At 34.8% G+C, this 23731-nt stretch overlaps 1 protein-coding gene across 1 annotated transcript in view; it reads left to right on the top strand.

Annotated features, from left to right (window-relative positions):
* Window positions 1-23731, top strand: part of ADAMTS19 (ADAM metallopeptidase with thrombospondin type 1 motif 19) — a 285910-nt gene that overhangs the window by 126446 nt on the left and 135733 nt on the right. The window contains exon 8 of the mRNA XM_060008921.1: window positions 5123-5228. Within this exon, the coding sequence (XP_059864904.1) occupies window positions 5123-5228 (106 nt within the window). The remainder of the gene's footprint in view (window positions 1-5122; window positions 5229-23731) is intronic.

Below are 23731 nucleotides of genomic sequence, written 5' to 3'. Positions count from 1 at the left end.
TTTCCTGCTTTGATTTCCCCTATTCAGTGTCTTTTGTAAGTTATTCTCCCATAATATCCTATGTACATCTTTATGTCTCAGAACATTTTTTAAATGCGTGTTTGTGTGGCTCAGGCTCCTGAAAGCAGTGCTCAGCATGTATTCATTTTTGTACCTTGGGGACCTATCACACACTCTGTTACATTGGGCCTCAAGAAACAGTAGGACTCATAGGTAAAAACTTACCTCATAGGGTGCAATCATAAGATAAATAACTTACCTAGGATTATGCAGTATTTTATGCCAGGAAAGCCAGGATTTTGAACTGAGGTGGTCTAGCTAGTGTTTAAAGGCAGCAGTTTGGGAGCTGGATGACTTCCTTTTGGTAGGATACACCCATTTGATCACATTAAAAACTCTGATGTGGGCTTCCCTGGTGGCGCAGTGGTTGAGAGTCTGCCTGCCGATGCAGGGGACGCGGGTTCGTGCCCCGGTCCGGGAAGATCCCACATGCAGCGGATTGGCTGGACCCGTGAGCCACGGCCGCTGAGCCTGCGCGTCCGGAGCCTGTGCTCCGCAATGGGAAAGGCCACAACAGTGAGAGGCCCGCGTACCGCAAAAAAAAACCTCTGATGTCCTGATTAGGCCGTTATTGTAACATGTATCCTGTAGGGTTTTAGAGGTTTCTGATCGTCTTGATGAGGTGTATCATATCAGGTCCAGGATAGTGTGTTTTGTTTTCAGATGAGAGATTCTCTTGACTCCTGGTGCATGACTTGATTCATTTTTAGATGACAAATTAGAAGTTGTTTTGGTTTCCTTTGTGTTTTCAGAATTTCTACATTAAAAGAGGGCTTTAAAAAGCATCTGTATTATAGCTATCTTTAAATAACAGCTGTGTTAAATCCTTTCCCCTCCTAACCTCTACCCCTTGTTATAATAGGAAACATGTGGGTTCTAGAAAGGACCTGAAAAGCATGGGCTTTTAAACAGAATAATGCAAGTCATTTAAATTAGTCATGGTTACAATTATTCTCCATAACTTTTAAGTCAAAGAAAATCTCCTCGGTGTGCCAAATGTAAGAACAATGAAATTCAAACTTATCAGAAACTTAGTTGAAGGTTTTGACTTTACATTTCGGTAAAAGGAGTAGCAGTAGAGGGTCGTTTTTGGTTGTTAAATTACACCCTGATCTACAAGACATTGTATTTACTATTAAAATTTCATAAACATGATTATCATATTTATGTCTTTAATTTTCTTACTATAAAACTATTATAAACACTTACATGAATTTGGAAAATGGGAAAAAAGGAAGAAAAGTTACCCACAATCTCTTCACACGATACTGTTGCTGTTAACAATTTAGCATATTTATGTGGTCTTTTTATTTTCCTATGAAAATGTGGTGATTTGGAGTTATTTATTTATTTATTACGGTACGCGGGCCTCTCACTGCCGTGGCCTCTCCCGTTGCGGAGCACAGGCTCCGGATGCGCAGGCTCAGCGGCCATGACTCACGCACCTAGCCACTCCGCGGCATGTGGGATCTTCCTGGACCGGGGCATGAACCCGTGTCCCCTGCATCGGCAGGCAGACTCTAAACTCAACCACTGCACCACCAGGGAAGCCCATGATTTGGATTTTTTAACACTTAGTTGTGATCGTTGCTCTATGTCAATATGTACTCATCATTTTTGAATTTTATTTTATATAAATTTATATTTTACAGTATAAATATGTCTTGTATATTATAAATTATCATTTTTACCACCATATGTTTTTATATGACCACACAGGAGTCATTGATTTCCCATAACCTGGTGAAGAATTTAGGGCCCCCAGAGAGATCACTGTTCCTTCTTTGTCTTCCCCTGTACAACAGGACTGGTGCTGGGAAGATACTGAAGTTGTACACCTTCTGCATTCCTCTTGCTTCCCACTGTTGCTTCTAAATCAAAATCTCTCTTGCCCTCATATAAAAACTCAGCATTTGAAGCTGAAGCTTGAGCTTTACCATCATGTCCCTCACTGTCACTGTGACTGATCCATCTCCTTGATTCTCGCTCACATTTCCTGTAGATGTTGGCCACCTTTCCCACCTAAGTTCTTTGTGATCATGTGCAATTTCATGTTCATGGTATCAGTCCACCCAACACTACTTAATTATTCTTTGACCTCAGCCTCTACCTCTGCCCTTCTTTGCTCTCATGGCAATACCTAATCATGTCATGGAATTTCAGCTCTGAAATCTAAAAATCCTAAATCTATCTCCAATACTTTTTTTGGAAAGTGTCTGTTCTTTTACCTCATTGATGACTCCATTCTCCTGACCACTGTATTCATTTCTCCCAAGTATCAAGCTCTGACCTTACTTTACTTATCAAGCATAGAGCCTTTACAAGGTCTATCTCTTCTCTCACTCTCAGTTTTACTGCCACCTCTTACACCCTAGGGTTCTTCCTTTATACCAGATCTACAAAAGCTCAGCTCTCTTACCTATTTCTCTCGGTTGCTATTTCCAATAGCCATCCACCTTTGACCCATGCATCATATAACATTGCCTCCTTTTTCACTTAGACACACAAGAATATTAGAAACTAAGTTCCTTAACTTAACAAGCTGTATCTTTCAAAGTCCTTATGGCAGTCATCTCCATTGTGAACCTGTAAACATTCCTATTAAAGTCAGCAGGGAAAACACGGAGCTCAATACCACATATTTCAACAGTATGTTGAAAATCCTAGCCAATGTAGTAACATTACAGAAAAATATGGAAAAAATATGTAAGTATACAACAAAAAGAATAATATAGAAAATATAAGAATGTAAAACAAGTGACAATACTATTTTTATTTGGGAACAGTATATTTGAATGGGTATGGGAGAAGAAATGTAACACTTATTAAAGTGACTAAATTTGATATGTACTGGTTCATGTAGCAAAGGGATATATGACTTGATGACAACCCACATTGGCTAAATTTTAATCTGCATATGGTAATGGAATTATTTTAGTTGTGGTGAAAAACGTGGTGAAATATATGGGCATTCTAAAGGAAATTTTGTACCAAACAGTAGTCATCAGCATGCTAATTATAGTTGAGCTTGATTTAGAAGTTTTGCAGAACATTTAATCTCAAATTATATATTTTTTAAAAATCTTAAAATGCTCAAGAGAATTTTAATATCCTTTTAAGAGGAGATACTTTTCTTTCACCCTCCATCTCTCCCTTCCTTCTTTCTTCCTTCCTTCTTCGGTTCAATTATGACACAAGTTCAGTTACTCCTAAATCTTAGTTTTCCATTTTTTGTTGTTTTAATAAGTACCAGATTTAGCACTCCTAAAATTCACACTACGTTTAAGAATTTTTTAAAGTTTTTATTTCACTTATCATTTAATGAAACTAGATAAGAACATGTTTTTCTCCTCTTTCTCTTCTTCTCCCTTCTGTTTATTACTACCTTCATCTTTCCTTCCCACTTTATCTTGATTTAACCCTGGAATAATTTCAGTCGCCTTAATAAGCCAAATGAAGTAGGGCTTATCATCTCTCTATTCATCCATTCATCCATCCATCTACCCATCCATTAATATAGAAGTTATTCATCTATTTGTGAATTTGAAATGTCTATAAGATCTATTTTAATTTCTAACTACTTAGAGAAAGTAACATATGTATTTTAATCTCTTGGCTGTTTTCTTCCTATAGTTATATGTTTTAAATAACCTGTTTATACTACATTTTGCTTAACAAATATATCTTCATTTGTCTGATAGGCCAGTGGATACCAGGCCTTGACATTCAACATGAAGGTTTGAAAGAGTAGTTAAGGATAAACTTTGAACTAATCTCCATTTTCAACCCTCCAGCAATGACTCTCCTCAAACCTTGTGTGCCTCAGTCTTGAGCCTCTCTGGGTTTCTGCCAGGCTCATAAAATCCTTCTCTCCTGTCATGTGGGCTGTGGCTCCACTAAATCAGTCCGTGTTCCTTCATGAATCTTCTCTTTCCAAAACCCTGGCACGGTGGTTTATTGTTTTATTTAAATTTAATTATTCCTTGCCATTATTCTTTAAGTTTCTGGAGAAAAAAAGTCACAAGCATTCAGCTAACCACCTTTAATTAGGGGCAACTCTGCTGTAAATTGTAATCAGAAGCAAAATAAAATTAGCTGGTAAATGGCTTTATCTTTGGTAGTCATGTGATCTTTTGCAAATCATTTTACCTGTCCTGACTTTAATTTTTTCATAAAATGAGCTTACATGTATTTTATAAGGATATGAGAATTAGAGAACATACAACTAATTCAAAAAATAACAATTTTATTTTATAACATAACTTTTGTTACTTGAAGATACATTAAAACATACTCTTGGAAGATTATAGTTCCTTGTATTAAATGATATTTATTCAGGAGTATATCTGAATTAGTAAAATAGTACATAAATCTTTGACTAAAGAGTATTAGTGATTTCAGATATTATCTTTACTAATAATTTAAACCAAAAGATCAAATGTGTTGCTGAAATTTTTGTCTTAAATAATATTTCAGTATCATGTACTCCGTGGTCAGATCATCTTATTAGCTAAGAAATTTTCAAAGGAAATATTTTCAGTTTTCCAAGTACCATAGATAGTTTTTATGTTACATTAGTTAAAATGGTATTTCATAAAATAAAATTTCAAAATTTTATTACTAAAAATATAAATGTGAGTTCAAGAATCTTATAAATATAGTTTATTTTAGGGTATTTCTTTGAAACTAGGTTTCAAGAATTGAAAAATATTTAAATAATCATTGCTTTTTCATTTACATTTTCTAAGTTGTAACTTTATCTTACATGACAATGAAAAGTGGTATTTATAAAATGTATGTTTATGGTATGCCTTTTGAGAACTGTATAATTGATAAAATAATTTCATCTAAAATATAAAATTGAAAAGAATATTAACAGTTTATTGACTGACATATACATATGCATTTTCTCCTGAAATTGTTTTTAGGGGCTGGATATCACAGTTTAATATTGACATATTTGAGGGGGAAAACTATCATTTTTCTTTTCTTCTATTAATACCAAGCATAAATATTTGCATTTTAATTCTGACATTTGATAATTAACGTTTGTGTTTTCTAGGTATAGCTTACTTGAGTGGAATGTGTAGTGAAAAGAGAAAATGTATTATTGCTGAAGACAATGGCCTGAACCTTGCATTTACAATTGCTCATGAAATGGGCCACAAGTAAGTAAAAATCCTGGCTATGCTAATATATTAGCACGTACCTTTGTAATTTGAATTATTGAATTACATGCATATCTTTTCATTATTTGCTTTGAGCATAAGTTTTTTAAATTAGGTAAATGAGGAGGCAGAGAAGATCATTTAAATTTGAAGAGTGTCTTCTGGATGTTGTAACCATTCCTGATACTCTGAATGAAATCTTACTACATCATTAAAATCCTCATCAGGACAATCATTACATGGCACATGATTCATTTCACTCATATTTCCAAATGATATAAACCTTGCAATAATCATGACACTACACAACTGTGCATTATTCAAGCATCCAAGCAAAACACTATGTACAAGTAGAAATAGTTCCAGCTTCTAATAGTACCTGTTTGTTATTATCCACTACAGAGCAAAGGAATTAATCTGTACGGTTTAGGAGCAATGCATCTGGAAGAGAATTAAACTGGACTCACAATTCATGTGCAATGAACATTAAGTACGTCTCAGGCATAATTCTAAGTAAGCACTTTACATAAATGATTTCACTTAAAACTCACAAAAAGCAGGGATTTCATTTTACAGATAATAAAAATAGCAATAATAATTAGTGGTAGCAACACTTATATAGCACTTACTATGTGCCAGGCATATTTCTACATGCTTTATATATCCCCACAGCGTTCTTGTCAGGTAGACTGTAAGGGTACCCATCTTATAGGGGAGAAAACTGAAGTACAGAGAGGTTAATTTACCCTCCCAAAGTTATAAAAATACTATGATGGAGGAAGGATTTGAACTCAAGTTGTCTAACTCAGGTCATACTGTTCTGAATTTCTTCATTAAGTTGTCTGCTATCTTTGGACCTTGGATTCCTCATCAATAAAATGAGGATAATATCTGTGTTATGAGGTTGGTTTGGGATTCAAATGACATAAGAAATAGACACATATTTACAGGAAATACACTATAGTAGAATGGTGTGGGTTAGGGAATCAGACTTAATTTTGACTGTAGGCTTCTCTACATGCTAGCAGTGTCAGCAGTACAGATGAAAAGTGTTTTAATTGAACTCACATTTACTGAAGTCTGACTCAGGGAGGTGATCTTTATGGAGACCTCTTTGGTCAAAGACATATTTAGTTTGGCCAGCAGTGTTTCAAAAATTGAATCAGTTGCCAACATTAAAAAGTATAAATTTGACTTAAAAATTCAAATTTCCAGATCTGGCAACATTAGACTCACAGTCCCATACGGCAGCCATTCCTTGGAGTTGAGTAGCGTCTGTACCCTTGAGTCTGGGCCCATCTTTCCCAGCTCATCACAGGCGGCAGCACTCTGCTATCGTGCACCCAGCTGACTTCATTTTCATTATATACCTGGACTCTGTAGACAATTGCATAAACTTGTGTTGGCAGTGGAATTTGACTGGTAAAGGAAAACTTAGACAAAAACTTATATACGACATAACAGTGTTTGTTTTAAAAAACCCTTTTTATTAGAGTAAACTGAAGTATAGGAAGATGATCAAGTCATAATTATACAGCCCTATGATTAAAAATTGAATGTACCCATGTACCCATAACCTAGTCCGAGAAATAGGATATTATCAGCAGGAATTGATTTTTGATGTCACTGTTTTCAAATGTGTAGGTACACTTTCATTTTCTCCCATGCAGGATTTCAGTAGTCATTCAAGTGCTCTAGAATATATGAGTTTGTTATTTGAAAAAGAAACAAGAAAAGATAAATACACTTTAAAATCATTATCCTTTAGGGAAAGTATACAATGCAATGACCTCATTCAGTATTTCACACCAGGAATCATAGGATTTAGATTCTTAATTCCAATACAGTTTTCATAATTTAAAGATGTTTCAGTTTAATCATAATAGGAAAAACCACATGTATCATTTGAATGAAAAATGCTGACAATAATGTTTAGAGGCAAGAAAGTTATTGTTAAAAATATTTTAAGACAGTGCATATTAATCATAAATACAATTTTTATAAATTAAATGTAAGTTTCTGAATAATTAAAATTTTTACTTCAGCCATGCATTAACAGTTTGGTAGACAAGCTGAGTATCTTTTAATGAAACAGACATTAAATAATTTTGTCAAGTACCCTGAATACTAGAGGGTTCACTTTAACAAGAAATTTTAGAGTTTAAAAGCAATTTCTTTTAAATTAATTTCTTCAGTCTGTGTTATATTCTAAAACATAGGAAAAACAGTAATTAAAGGAACCAACCACAGTACAAGTTGCTTCATTAATATGCAAAGGCTCAGTCAAGAACCTACAACTACTTAAACAAAAAACTAAATGATATAATTTAAGGAAAACCCACTTCAGCTTTATGTAGTAGAAACATTGGTTTATGACCAGGAACTCAGGTTGGAACGGCTAAAATGGTAGTAAAATATTATTTTATTTGACTTTCATAGAGCTGTACCCAAAATCAATAGAGATGTGCCAAAGGTATGTGTAATGCTTGATGGATTAATACCAGGACGTGTGATATATGTTGAACTACTTAGCTGCTAAAAATTCTCCTTACCAGTAAGCAATATTTGTCTCAAAAGTAGAGGCTAAAATTTTTCTTGCAGCTAGATAGTGGGAGACAGTAGCAGTGAGAGTAATGGTGTCTTCATAAAGAACAAACAGCAGGAAGTTCATCCATATAAATTACATCATCATCATCCAGTGTAAGATAAAAAGCACAATGAAACAAAAATGTAGGAAGAGGAAATAAAAAACAATGTTCATATACACATAGCTTCTCACATAGGGAAAGTTTTCATAGATGTTAGATAAGTATATTTATGGATTCTATGTGCATGTGTGCACACACACACACACACACACACCCCAGCAGAGCTCTTTTACTTAGAGGTATAATTAAGATTCAGCTACTTAAGTGAAGCTACTTAATTCTTATTTTTTTTTCTTTTTGGATTTCTTTCTTTTTTTGGTTATAATTTCTTCCAATATATTCAATATATTTCCTGTAGACAGAACTGGATCATTTAATTTTTCAACCCACAGTTTAAGAAATGACTTCATCTGAACTTGTCAATTCAAGAATACATTTATAATTACATATGAAATGATTCTAAATTGATTTGAGTGTATTTATGATTGTTGCCTTGAATTTGATCTCTAGAAATTCCCAGAGCAACTCCATGTATAGCTGGGAAAGTCAATATGGGCCACCAAGTAATAAAACTGACTCTTGTGGGGTGAGAATTTAAGTAATTGAAGTGAACAAAAATATTCTTCTTTTACTATTGCAAAAGAATCTTAAGTAATGTCTGCAAAAATATATTAAAATTTTCCTTAGAGAAATTACCAATTAAAAATCTTATATGTAATTATATACAAAAGTATAAGTTAGAATCCATAGCAAGAAAGAGGAAATAAATGATTTATACCAATATTTTATGATTCCTTTCCAAAATTATTTTTCTTTCTAAATGATAGGTCAGGGGAGTGATTATTTTTCTTATAACCAAAAATTTCAACAATAGAATGTTTTTATTGGTATTTAATGTTTTTATACTCATGAAATACAGATAGGACTTTTATTAATTTACTGTGATGAAGGCTAAAACTTTATTTTTATAAATAAAATACCTTATTAAATTGTTCATAACTTTGATAGGGTTTGGGAATACATATGTATACACATATTCACTATATTTTATATGTCTTATATCATCTTTATGAACAAAATTTCTTAAAGTAAGAGATTATACTTTGATTTCAAGCTGTAATTTATTATTAATATATTAATTGTGGTTACATTACTGTGTGTGGGGAGAGAGTCCCCAAGACCATCCTCAGGTTCAACGATTTGCTAGAAGGACTCATAAAATTCAGCCAAGTTGTTTTACTCATAATGATAGTTTATTACAGTAAAAGGGTATAGATTAAAATCAGCAAATGAAAAAGGCACATAGGGCAGGGTCCAGGGGACACCTGGCGCAAGCTGCCACTTGTCCTCTTCTAGTGGAATTGTACAGACAATGCTTAATTCTCTCAATAATAATGTCTGAGAACACGCACATTATACTGCCAACTGGAGAAGCTAACCCGGACCTTGGTACTCAGGGTTTTTAGTGGAATTTAGTCACGTAGGCATGGCTGACCACCTATTCCCTACAGAGGTCAAGCTGTTCTAAGTCCCCCACCATAAATCACATTGTTAGTATTAACTATTGGACATGTCCCAGGGCCCCCAAGTAAACAAAGATACTTTTTTATTAGGCAGGATATTTCAAGGGCTTAGAGTTAGCTCTAAAGAGCAAGGCAAGTCCCAGACCTTTGTTTAGAATGTGCAGGTTTGGGACCACACAAACTTGTGGAGTTAACTCTCAACTGCACAATTACACAGTATTTTTAAAGTTTTAGAATATCGTATTTATATTAGGTTGCTAAAGACTATCTGATAATTTAAAAGACTTCTTTTATTATCAGACATTGTACTAAACAGTTTATTCATATCTAATCCAATCTCACAGAAGTCTTGAACTAAGTATTATCATCTTTTTACAGATGAGGAAACTGAAGCTAAGAGAGGTTAATTTTTCAGGAGTTCTTCTGATGTTAAGGACATTCTTTTTTGATCAAATATATTGTTAAGATCTTCCTAGATCTCTTAGTTTAATCTTGTCTTTTAAAGTTTTTGACCTGAGACTGTTTTTTAGTAGTCAAATCTCACATTATTTTTTCTATAGCTTTTTGCAATTGGAAGTGCTTCCTCATTCTACAATTAGGAAAATATTTTTGTCTAGTAGTTTTCTATTTTCTTCTCCTCCCTCTCTCTCTCTCTCGTCTCTCTTTATTGCCCTATAACACTTGAAGGTCATCTAGAATCTACTTTAGTGTAGGTAGTACAATTCTCTCCATTAAATTTGATTTTCTCATTAGCTGCTCAATAACTGATCTTATATTGGAAATGTGGTCTCTGATGAGGTAAGGAGCTATGCCAGAATATAGCACATTGCTCGCTTTGTTGAAAAAGTCTTGAAATTAAAAAAAAAAATCAGTTGAACTAAACTTTGTGCTTAATGATGTAGCTGATTTACATTCTAGTGCCAGCCGCTTATCTAGTTACAAATTTGTAGAAAAAAAAACAGTTCACCTTCTGGCAGCCATTGCCCAGACCACACTTTGAAGAGCCCTGTTACATAATGGTTATTCACTCTAAGACAGTATTACATAGGAGTCACATTTGGTTGCCAGAGAGGACTGTTTTTATTTTTAGCCTGAAAGGCGGTTTTTATTTGAATTGTTTATCTCTGTCCTCATATATTCTGTGCAGTCCTTTTAGACATAAATTCTGTGATACAATCCGTTGCAAATAATCATAGTTGTTCTTTTGTACACATTTTTAGTGGTATTTTAGACTTGTTTGTTATATAAATGTGTGTGTGTGTGTATATATATATACATGAAATATGAATATATACCATATATGTACCATATATACATATCACGTACTTTTTCCTTTAGGGCCACAAATAATTCAGCCCTCTCTGTGAATTCCAACTAAAAGTAAAATAAACCCTTTAATATCGGTTAAGCTTTTACTAAAACTTAGCCCCAGGTCTTAGATATTATAAAATATATAAATCATTATGGAAATAATATTTTGAAAGATAATTGTTAGTAACATAATCCTGTGAGTATTTTTCTGACCTTGCTATATCTGGAGATTTATTGGGCAGCAAAACTTTACACTGACTTAGCACGTTGAGACCAAAGACTTCTGCTCCCACCTGAGGAAGGAAGGCATTACTATTAGCTTTACTTTAGGAATGATGGTTGCCAAAGCTCACACAGCTAATAAGTGACTGAGTGGATGTTCAAAGTCAAGTCTGTCCAAATCCAAAGCCCATGTTGTTAATTACTTACTGTGCTATGTCAGAAATGCGTAAGGGTACTTCTAACTCACTTAACTTACTTCTGGGCTGGCTCTTTATTATCTATCCCCAACCTAATGTCTTCAGCCATACTTCACACTATGCTCCCTCTCATTCTCAGCACTGCAGCCACATTAGAGTTCTTACAGTGTTTCTAATGTACCATGGTTCTTCACACTGCAGGACATTGGCACATGCTACACCCTCTACCTTACAAGGATGGGAATATCTTTGAGTAATTATGTCCTACTGATCATAATTCACACATCTTATCAATAACCATTTCCTATAGTACGTGTTCTGTGTAGGTCAGTCTATTAAACACTCAATGCCACCATCTCTTTATAAATGTGTATTCATTCATCTATTCATAGGCTTTAAGCTCCAAGGGGTAATGAACCATGCCTATCTTTTATTATCATGGGATTCCTAATCCATTTGATAGTGCTCGGTACATACTAGGCAAACAATAAATATGTGTTAAATAAGTGAATGTTTTAATATAGTAATTATCTTAGTAAAATATTCTTATGTGTAGAATGTCAATGAAATTTTATTATAGAAAATGTGCTGTATGCACACTCAAATTGTTTAGAGCATTTTTAGCTATTGTATGAAACTTTTAATAAGTTATTAGGTAAAGTTTTATTAAAATAATATGGGGTTTTTAAATTAATATTTATTTGTTTTTGGCTGTTTTGGGTCTTCGTTGCTGTGCACGGGCTTTCTCTGGTTGCGGCAAGTGGGGGCTCTAGGGTGTGTGGGCTTCAGTAGTTGTGGCACACAGGCTCAGTAGTTATGGCTCGCAGGCTGTAGAGCGCAGGCTCAATAGTCGTGGCGCACAGGTTTAGTTGTTCCACGGCATGTGGCATCTTCCTGGACCAGGGCTTGAACCCGTGTCCCCTGCATTGGCAGGCGGATTATTAACCACTGTGCCACCAGGGAAGTCCCCATGTGTTTTTAAATATACCCAAGGCTACATGGAGTGAGACTTCATTCCAGCATGCACATGCAGAAATGATTCCCCACACCCTGGAAGTGCTCCCCCCTGAGGTCTTCCTATCACAATAAGTGGAAGCTCCATCCTTCCAGTTACTCAGCCAAACACCATGAAACTGCCCTTGAGCCCTCTCTGTTTCTCGCTCTCAACATTCTGTTCATCAGCTGTTGACTCCACCTTCATAATACATCCAGAATCTGATTACTTCTCACTAATTCTCCTGCTACCACTCTGGGCCAAGCCAATATCACTTCTCATCTGGATTATTACAGTTGCCTCATAAATGATCTTTACTTTTCATCCCTTGCCTCCTACAGCCTCTTTTCAATTCAGAGCCAGGGACAGTCTTCTAAAACAAAGCAAATTGCCTGACTTCTTTGCTCAAAATCTTCCAGTAGCTTCCTATCGTACTGGTAAAACTCCCAACCTTTAAAATGCCCCACAAGACCTTACATAGTCTAGCCTCCTTCACTGCCAGCCTACCATTTCCCTCCTTACTAAGAGGGCTCTAGATGCATCAGCCTCTTTTCTGTAACTCAAACACATGAAGCAAACATCTACCTCAAACCCTGTACCTTTTGCTTTTCCTTCTGCCTGCAGTATTCTTCTCCAGAACAGCCACATGGCTGTCTGTTTTTCTTCTTTAGTTCTCTGCTCAAGTGTCACCTTAGTGAGGCATTTCTGATAACATGTCTTACAAATGTAAATATAATCACAGCCCCAGCTTATCCTCCTCTGCCTACTTTAATTTTCTTCATAAAATGTTTCCAATTCAGCTGTGTATCTGTCTGTCTGTCTATCTGTCCACCTATGTATCTATCAATCTATCTGTATGCATATGATGAATTCTTGTCTCCTTAGTTCACTGTTGTATTCCCAACCTCTAGAACATGAGTACTTGCATACTTGGCACACAGTATGTATTTTTATTCAATAAATTGATTACTAAAAATGTAGAATATATAACCTCCTAAGCCGTGTAGAACAGCTGAATATATGAAAGTATTAATTGTCTAGTAGAAATGAATAAAACATTCTGCTTGAGGAAATCAGTTGTTTTATCTAAGTAATATCAAATTTACATTAGAATTAACATTATGATCTGGACTGATAGACATTGAAATCTCCCCTCCCCATTTTAAATACCTGAAAATTCCAAAGAGAGATTTTTTTTTTTTTTTTTGCTGTACGCGGGCCTCTCGCTGTTGTGGCCTCTCCCGTTGAGAAGCACAGGCTCCGGACGCGCAGGCCCAGAGGCCATACACGCAGGCCCAGCGCCCATGGCTCATGGGCCCAGCCGCTCCGCGGCATGTGGGATCTTCCCGGACTGGGGCACAAACCCGTGTCCCCTGCATCGGCAGGTGGACTCTCAACCACTGCGCCACCAGGGAAGCCCCATAGTGGGAGTTTTTAACACAGCTCTCTGAAACTGATAGATCAAGTGAACAGAAAGATCTATATGGAAGAGAAGAGATTTGAACAACTAAAAATATTGATCTATTGGGCAGATATAAAACCTACAGCCAATTATAAAAGAACACCTGCTCTTTTAAAACATACTGGATAGTTACAAAGAATGACCATACATTGTTTTATTCTACAATTTCAATTTCAAAAAATGAATATACAGATGAATTTTTCTGATCATAATACAATTAAGTTAAACATCCATAACAAAAAAACTAAGAAATTTAGAAATTTACAAGCATACTTTTGAAAAACCCATAGATCAAAGGAGAAATCATTATGGAAACCAGAATATTCTCAGGTTTAAACAATAACAAATATACTATTTAGAAACTGTAGATTGCATATAAAATAGCACATAGAGGAAAATGAATAGCTTTAAACATACATAAAAATTTTATGATGAAATTAATGCCCTAAGTTTTCAAATTAAGATGTTAGAAAGATAACAACAAAGTAAAAAAATTAGAAGAAATAATGAAGAGTCGAAATTAATGAAAAAGAAAAATGTGATAAATGTGAACAACAAAGCCAAAATTAAATATATGAAAATGCAAGTAAAATTGACAAAGATAGGATTGATCGAGAAAAACAGGCATAATTCAACAGTATTAGAAATGAGAAAAGGAGATGTGACACAGATACCAAAGACATTAAAAAGATACTAAGAAAATACACTAAATACTTTCATGGCCAAAAGCTACAAAGAGATGAAATGGGAAAATTCTAAGAAAATGTAATGGAAGGACATAAAGCTCTATAACCATTTAAATAAATTGAATCAGCACTTTAGAATCTTTTCAAAGAAAACACAAGTTCACACAGCAATAGCGTCAAGGAAATTTAGAAAATCTAAATTTTCTAGAATGAAGGAACATCCTCAAATTCATTATTTGAGGCTAGCATTAATATAATATGAAAATCAATAAAGGACTATTATAAAGAAGCAAGTATCAATTATTTCTTATCTGAGAATGATGCAAAAATGGCAAAGAAACATTTTCAAAATAAAGCAGCACTGTATAAATAAATGAAGTTAATACAAGAGAATAAAGTTGACTTTATGTCTGTATAGCAAAGGTCATTTATCATTTAAAAATCTTAATCCCCACATTGACAGATTAATTAACAGATTCTGATTTCTTTTTAAATTTTTATTGGAGTATAGTTGCTTTACAATATTGTGTTAATTTCTTTTGTACAGCAAAGTGAATCAGCTATACGTATACATATATCCCCTCTTTCTTGGATTTCCTTCCCATTTAGGTCACTACAGAGCATTGAGTAGAGTTCCCTGTTCTATACAGTAGGTTCTCGTTAGTTATCTATTTATTTTATACATAGTATCAATAGTGTATATATGTCGATCCCAATCTCCCAATTCATCCCACCCTCCACCCTCCACCCTCCCCCTTGGTATCCATACGTTTGTTCTCTATGTCTGTGTCTATTTCTGCTTTGTAAATAAGATCGTCTATACCATTTTTTTCAGATTCCACGTATTTGTGTTAATATACAATATTTGTAATTAACAGAAAAATTACACTATCTCAGTAGATGCAGAAAAAAATCCAATAAAATAAAATTTACTCATGTAAATTTATCAAGATCAATGGGAATCATGATTCTTAATTGTTAAATATTAGAAACATCCTCTATAAAATTAATAAAATCACAAAGATCTCACTATATCTACTTCTATATATGTACTGGGGGTACAAACCAGTACAGCATGAGAGTAAAATAAATGAAAGATGTAGGGTTGAGAATGGAAGAAACAAAGCTATTTTACTTTGCAAATGATATGATTGCCTACTTAAAAGCACAATATAATGCAAAGGTAAAGTATGGAATTAGTTGATGAGTATAGTAAGTCTATTGGATATAAGATAAATATAAAAATCACAAAAATACAAAATATCATTAAAAAAGAGGATGCTGTTTACTGTAGCAATAGAAAACACAAAATACTTAAGAATAAATCCAACAAAAGACAGAAAAGCAAATACCCCTATTAAAATTCATTAAATCAAACCTGTATCAGTGGAAATATACCATGTTTGTGGGTAAATGAAATATCTTACAGATGTCAGTTCTGCTGTACATATTTTAGAGGTTCATGGAAATTCCAATGATAAACTTTTATATAAGTTGGTAAATATTTCTAACATTTATATATAAGTACAAATAGCCAAAAATAGTCAAAACATTCTTGGGAGAAGCTATGAAGCTGGAGGCAAAGGCAGAAGAGGATGAGGAGGAGAATAACATGGGAATCTTTCTCTAACGGAAATGAAGACCTATCATGAGACTATAGTAACTAAGATCTTAACATTTACGCATATATTCACAGGAAATACAGTGAAATACAGAGTCATAAACAGGCCCATGCCTACTTGAAAACCTGACATCTGACCACACTGTCATTGCAGACCAGTAAAGAAAGTTGACTGTTTATAAAAATGTGGTGGTACAATTGGTTTTCCACATGTATAAAAATAAAATTGAACACTTTCCTCAGCTCATTTCTAGAAATCAATTCCAGATAAAATAAAGACTGATACATCACAGATGAGACTTCTAAGAGAAAGTATACAAGACTGTCTTTAGGACTTCAGGACTAAAATGATTTCTACAACAGCACACACTTTGCGTGCCTTCTTCTCGAAGGCGGAAATATAAGATCTGATAGAGAAGTTGGTCATGGATCTTAGAATTTGTCTTGTCCAAATTTCCTATTTGTGTGATGGTTTCCCTTAATACTTTTTTGTTGTTGTTGAAGTATAGTTGATTTACAATGTTATGCTAATTACAGCTGTACAGCAAAGTGATTCAGTTACACATATATATATTCTTTTTTTTAATATATTCCTTTCCATTATGGTTTATCAGAGGATATTTTTTTATTGGAGTATAATTGCTTTACAATGTTGTGTTAGTTTCTGCTGTACAATGAGTGAATCAGCTATATGTATACCTATATCCCCTCCCTCCTGGACCTCCCTCCCACTTGACTCCCCATCCCACAGAGCACCAAGCTGAGCTTCCTGTGCTTTACAGCATGTTCCCACTAGCTATCTATTTTACACACGGTAGTGTACATGTGTCAGTCCTGATCTCCCAATTCCTCCCACCCTTCCCTTCCCCCCGCTGTGTCCACATGTCCGTTCTCTACCTCCAGGTCTCTATTCCTGCCCTGCAAATAGGTTCATCTGTACCATTTTTCTAGATTCCACATATATGCATTAATATACGATATTTGTTTTTCTCTTTCTGGCTTACTTCACTCTGTATGACAGACTCTAGGTCCATCCATATCTCTGCAAATGATCCAGTTTCATTCCTTTTTATGGCTGAGTAATATTCCATTCTATATATGTTCCACATCTTCTTTATCCATTCATCTGTTGTTGGACATTTAGGTTGTTTCCATGTCCTGGCTATTGTAAATAGTGTTGCAATGAACATTGGGGTACATGTGTCTGTTTGAATTATGGTTTTCTCAGGGTATATGCACAGTAGTGGGATTTCTGGGTCATATGGTAGTTCTATTTTTAGTTTTCTAAGGAACCTCCATACTTTTCTCCATAGTGGCTATATCAATTTATATTCCCACCAACAGTGCAAAAGGGTTCCCTTTTCTCCACACCCTCTCCAGCATTTACTGTTCGTAGCTTTTTTTTTTTTTTTTTTTTCAGTACGTGGGCCTTTCACTGTTGTGGCCTCTCCCGTTGCGGAGCACAGGCTCCAGACGCGCAGGCTCAGCGGCCATGGCTCACAGGCCCAGCCGCTCCGTGGCATGTGGGATCCTTCCGGACCGGGGCACGAACGCGTGTCCCCTGCATCAGCAGGCGGACTCTCAACCACTGCGCCACCAGGGAAGCCCTGTTTGTAGATTTTTTGATGATGGCTGTTCTGACTGGTGTGAGGTGATACCTCATTGTAGTTTTGATTTGCCTTTCTCTAATAATTAGTGATGTTGATCATCTTTTCATGTGCCTGTTGGCCATCTGTATGTCTTCTTTGGTGACTTGTCTATTTAAGTCTTTCACCCATTTTTTAATTGAGTGGTTTGTTTTTTTTAATCATAGGACATTGAATATAGTTCTCTGTGCTATACAGTAGGACCTTACTGTTTATTTCCTTAATACTTAAGTTATTTATATTACATAACACATTCAGATACACACACATACAATGTAGTATGTGTACACATATATATTACATATATTTGTTTTCATGAAAATATTTAATAAATTTAAAATTAGAAAGGAGAGGCAAAATGAGTATCATTTGTATAAATGGAAAACTTCAGACAATCTACTAAAAAACCTATTAGAGCAGTGAGAGAATTTTATTGGCCTGTTAAAAAACTGTGTAAAAATTGTTTTCTTTCCAATACATGAACAAGAGCCACTTGCAAACTGTAAGGAAAGAAAAAAATTTCATTTATATTGAAGATAGCAAAAAATAAAATAAAAATTAAAAAGATAAAACACCTAGGAATATACTTACAAAGGAATGTACAAGACTTATAAAAAGAAGAATTATTAACCACACAGAGTCATAAAAGTGGTGTAAATAAATGGAAAGAGATTTCCTGGTTTAGGGTAAGAACAGTCAATATTATAAAATGACAATTATCTATATATAAATTAATATAATCTGCCCAAAATATCAATAGAATTTTTTTACTAGACAGCCTGATTTTAGAGTCCATGTGGAAAACTCAACATAAGAAATTTCTTGTTTAAAAAAAAAAAAAACACTCTGGGGAGGAGGAGGGTGAGCGCTGTCAAATAGTAATACATTTCAGAATAGGTAAAGCAGTTTGTGCTGGTGCTGGAAAAAGCAGACAAGTCAATGGAAGAGAGAGTAAGAAAAAAAAATTCCATTTATATGTAGGAAAAGATGTGGAAATGTAGCATATAATAAAAGCTGCACCTACAATCAATGGAAGGAAATGAATCATTCAATAACAAAAGTAACAGAAATCTGATTCTCTACCTTAGACATTACATCGGAACACACCAAAATGATTCTGTACGTGAGATTTTTTTGTTTTGTTGGCTTTTTTCTTTTTTAGTCTTTTAATAGAGAACGTTTATGATTCTAGGTGTGAAATCTAGAAATATTTAAGGAAAATTCACATAAAATTAGTGACTTGAAATTAAATATCAAGGCAAGGAAAAAAATACAACAGTCAGAAGGTAAATCACAGTCAGTGCAAGCATTTGCATCATGTGTAATATTGGCACATGACAAAGTAATATTTTCCTTAATATAAAAAGAGCTCTTAAAAATAAATTTGCAAAATGACCAAAGTCCCATTAGAAAAATGACAAAGGATATAACCACATAGCTCATAGAGAGATTTTGATGGCTTATATGAGAATATCCTAGTGTCGTTAATAGGATGCCAGTCAAACCACAAAGCAATTCTCCTTTCGACTATCAGATTACATAAATCTACACAGATGAATCCATATTTACTCCCACTGTAAGGACCACGTGCCTCCTTTGACAAGAAAACTCTCCCTGTCCTCTTCCCTCATTTTCTCTTACTCTTCTTTCACGTCATTTCTTCAGAGAAGTATTCCATGGGTAGGTTAAATCCCTTCATATCTGCTCTTACTAATTCTGTGTAGTTTTCATTCCTAATTTTTTCACAGTTGTAGGTTTACACTTGCATGATTATTTAATGTCTGTATCTCTAATTAGATTGTGTTTATTTTATTTATTTATTTATTTTTGGCTGCATTGGGTCTTTATTGCTGCGCAAGGGCTTTCTCTAGTTGCAGCGAGCGGGGGCTACTCTTCATTGCGATGCTCGGGCTTCTCATTGCGGTGGCTTCTCTTGTTGTGGAACATGGGCTCTAGGTGTGCATGCTTCAGTAGTTGTGGCACGTGGGCTCAGTAGTTGTGGCTCACGGTCTCTAGAGTGCAGGTTCAGTAGTTGTGGCACACAGACTCAGTTGCTCCGCGGCATGTGGGATCTTCCCGGACCAGGGCTCAAACCTGTGTCCCCTATATTAGCAGGTGGATTCTTAACCACTGTGCCACCAGGCAAGCCCTAGATTGTGTTTCTTGAGGACAGGGGCTGTGCCTTGTTTTGTTTTATGTTTGTTTCTGCTGTCATTGCTGTTTAACATTGTATCTCTCACACCTTTCATTTGTGCTCTATAAATAGCTGTTAAATGATTTTTCGATTAACAGTGTAAGTGAATGAAAAGCGTTCATCTATGAGGAAATAGATATTCTTATACATTTTTGAGAGGTGTGTAAGTGGGGCACTATTTTTGGAGGCCATATGCAATATTTATCCAAATTTAAATAGAAGACTGCTGGTAAATACAGTTTCAGTTTATTTTCCCAGCTTTGAGTTTAGCACATGTGAAATTACAATTTAATTTGTTTTGTGTTTCTTTGCTTGCTAGAATGGTTAAGCATCTCATCTTTTTCTCACTTGTTAAATTTATCCCATTACTTTAAAAATAAGTAGCCAATAAATGTAATCATAAGGACTTGAAAATGATCATTGTCTTATATTAATGAAATAGTATTTATTTTTTGACCATTTAGTATCTGATGCCTCAGCACTTTGTTTTGCTAATTATAAAAACTGTCCTTTTAAGATAGGTTTATATTATTGAAATAATAGTATGGATATAAGGTTGTAGACAAAGTTGTTTGTCTTGAAAACCGTTTACGATACAATTTTGTAATTTGACTTTAGCACATTTATGGTAATTTATACTTGTAATAGATAGTGTCAAGAAAATAAAAAAGCTCTAGCAGAGTTCTGCATTTTTAAAAGTTAAAAGAAACTGCATTAAACATATACAATTTATTTATTGATTAAGAATCTCATCTGGTAATTAGATTGCCTACTTCATAGAGATGATGAATGGATAAAATTACATACATTAGGGAAAATTACTTATAAATTATGTGACTATAAAAACACAGAACATGTTTTCACATGGCCAAAATACTTGTATGTTTTTGGTTTTTGTTTTGCTTTTTTGAACCAAGGGGAAAAGACTAATATATATTTATTAAACTTTGGCTTAGAGACATGGCTTTTCCACTAAGTTGACAATTCAGGAGTTTCTTTGGAACTGAGAAGTTAATGAGGCAATAAATATGCAAAGTTAGCTCCTTGAAGGCAACAAATATTTGGGGCACCTGCTAAAGTTTTAAGTAATCCCAGAGTACGAACAATGTAGATGCCTTGTAATTAATAAGGCTTTGAAATCAATGACATTTGCTTATATGCTTTGATGGAAATTTTGCCTGGGTAGAACCAAGGTAGGGCCAGGTTATAACCCACTTCTTCAGACATCTGCATTTCTGTTATTGGCATCAATATTGTTATCAGTTCTTAAGTTGAGACATCTAAAACATCTTTAACTCTTTCTAGTCTTAGCTCCTTCCATAATCAGTTGTAAAATTCTGTTCATTGGTCATCTGAAATAGTTAGCCCATCTTTCCATTCCCTCTCTGTTATTTATCCAGGCTTGGACTATTGCAATACCCACCTCAGCGGTCTCCTTGCCTCAGCACCTAATCTTTCTAATCTATCTTACTTTCATCAGATTCAGCTTCCTGAATTATGGTTCTGATCTTCAGTTCAGAAATCTTTATTGCTCCTTACCACCTAATGAATGAACTCCAAATTCCATAGCCTTAGCTTCATGACTTTTACAGATTGGTCCCAATCTATCTTTCTAACTTTATAAGCTACTTCTCTATTTCATGAATGTAAACAATCCATAATTTTCAAGCTTCATGTCTTTATTAATGCTTTTTTCTTATTCCAACTCCCAGCCCTACTGATTTATACCTTTTTCAGTTTTACTTATCCATTAAGTAAAGACAAATGTAATCCCTTTAATGGTCAAACCAAATGTAATCTTTTTTGTGAAATTAGACCTGAAAGTCCAGCTGGAAATGTATCTCCTTTTTTAACTCCCTTACACTGTTAGTTGTAAATATCACTTGTAGCTTAATTTCTAATATATACTGATTTATACTGATATTTATACACACATACACTCCCTACTAGACAGGAATCTCTATAAAAATAGGATTAGTGTCTAATACATTTTTTCTCATATTGTACCAGGTTGAGTGCATTGTATATTATAGGAACTCAAATATTTATTGTGTGAATGAATAAGCATTTGTTTTAGGAATACTCACCTTTTGGACAACCATTTTGAGATTCAGGGTAGAGAGCAGTTGAGTTCCAGAAGCAGGGAAAGAGGAATTAGTTTGGGTCAAGGAATGCAATTGCCTTGACTGGAAAATATGGTTTTATGACTATAAAAATACAAATATGACAACATATTTTTCCTTTCTGGCACATGCTATTTTGATTCTTATATAAAATTAACTGTGTAGAAATACAGTAGTTAAATTATACATCAGTTATGATGAGTCTTCTTTGAAGTTTGGTTACAGGCCTGTTCAGCTGTTTCATGCACATCCTGAAGTCGTGGACTTGGAAGGGACAATTCCAGAAGTTTCAGCAATAGTACTATTTAATCTAAAATTCTGCTAATTAAATAAGAAGGTAGCATACGCTCCAGGAGGTATCCTGTAAGCTTAAATTTGGCTAATCTCTCTCAGCATCCAGAGGAGTCCCTTTTAGAAGGAAATAAAATTTTTGGCTTTCATTCTGCATTGATGCCCATCAGTATATCTACTATATCTTATAGTAAGTATATCTTGTAGTACAATATACTGATTAGATCAGTGTACAGTATCAGTATATTGATTACATCAGCATATCTTACTATAAGAAAGAGAGGATATATTCTAAAGGGAGAGTAGACAAACAGTAAGAAGTAAATAAGAAATGAAGATAAAGACAGTACATCATCTAGGACTCTTAGGATGGGAAACAGATAAAATAACAGATTACTGTAATAGACAAAAACAAATATACTCTTGTTTCTAGAAATCTGTTGCTTCTTAAAATATTCAAAATTAATTTTTCTGTAATTAATGTTCCTTGACCCACTAAAATTGGTAATAGCAACATGTAAGTTCACTGTTTCCATATTGTACGGTTTAGAATTCCATACAGCAAAAGTCACAAGTATCTTCCTCTAGTACTCACGCCTTGGTTAAGGATAGAAATTACTCAGTGGGCAGATGAGAGAAAGCATATTAAAGCAACGCAGACTTGGACTTGAATTCTTGTCATGCCAGCTACTCTCTGAATGAACTCTGGGCAAGTCAATCTGTCTTTACTAATTTTCTTCATTCCTAAATGTGGATAAGTTTTCCTTTCAAGGTTCATTGTTAGGTTGGTGATGCTCTAATTGCATGGCACATTGTTGACTCATAACACAGAATGAATAATACAGAGTGAATGAATAATAATAATAATTCATTATTAGTAGTATTATAATTATTTTTATGAATGCTTCAATGTAACAAGGAGATTTTCAGCCTCCAATGGCCATACATCTCTCTGTTCACTCAAGGAGTGCTTTTATATCCTTCAGAATTTTTACTGGATTGGCAGGAAGTATACTTATTATGGCGATTCTTTTTTTTTTTTTTCTTTTTAGATGCACTGGGTCTTTGTTGCTGCGTGCGGGTTTTCTCTAGTTGCAGTGAACGGGGACTGCTCTTCGTTGCAGTGTGGCAGTATGAGGGCTTGTTATTACAGAGGCTTCTCTTGTTGCGGAGCATGGGCTCTAGGCACACGGGCTCGGTAGTTGTGGCTCATGGGGCTCTAGAGCGCAGGCTCAGTACTTGTGGCGCGGGGGCTTAGTTGCTCCGCGGCATGTGGGATCTTCCCAGACCAGGGCTCGAACCCATGTTCCCTGCATTGGCAGGCGGATTCTCAACCACTGTGCCACCAGAGAAGTCGAGATTCTTGTAAGACCACTTGCACAGTTTTTGTATTTGCTATTTTATTTAGACAGTGATACCAGTTAGAGTAATAAGTAGTTTGTCCAAGTTAATAATCAGAATGGGACGTAAGGCAGCTGAGATGCAGCAGCACCCCCATACCAGATTCTCTTCAAATGTAGGTTTGGACGTCATAGTGAGTAGGTGGAAGAGGAGAAAAATCACCCAACTAGTGAACAGCCATACA

This window comes from Delphinus delphis, chromosome 3, assembly GCF_949987515.2.
Source record: "Delphinus delphis chromosome 3, mDelDel1.2, whole genome shotgun sequence".
NCBI classification, from domain to species: Eukaryota; Metazoa; Chordata; class Mammalia; order Artiodactyla; family Delphinidae; genus Delphinus; species Delphinus delphis.
The sequence above is the reverse complement of the archived record's forward strand: the minus strand, read 5'-3'. Positions and strand labels throughout refer to the sequence as shown.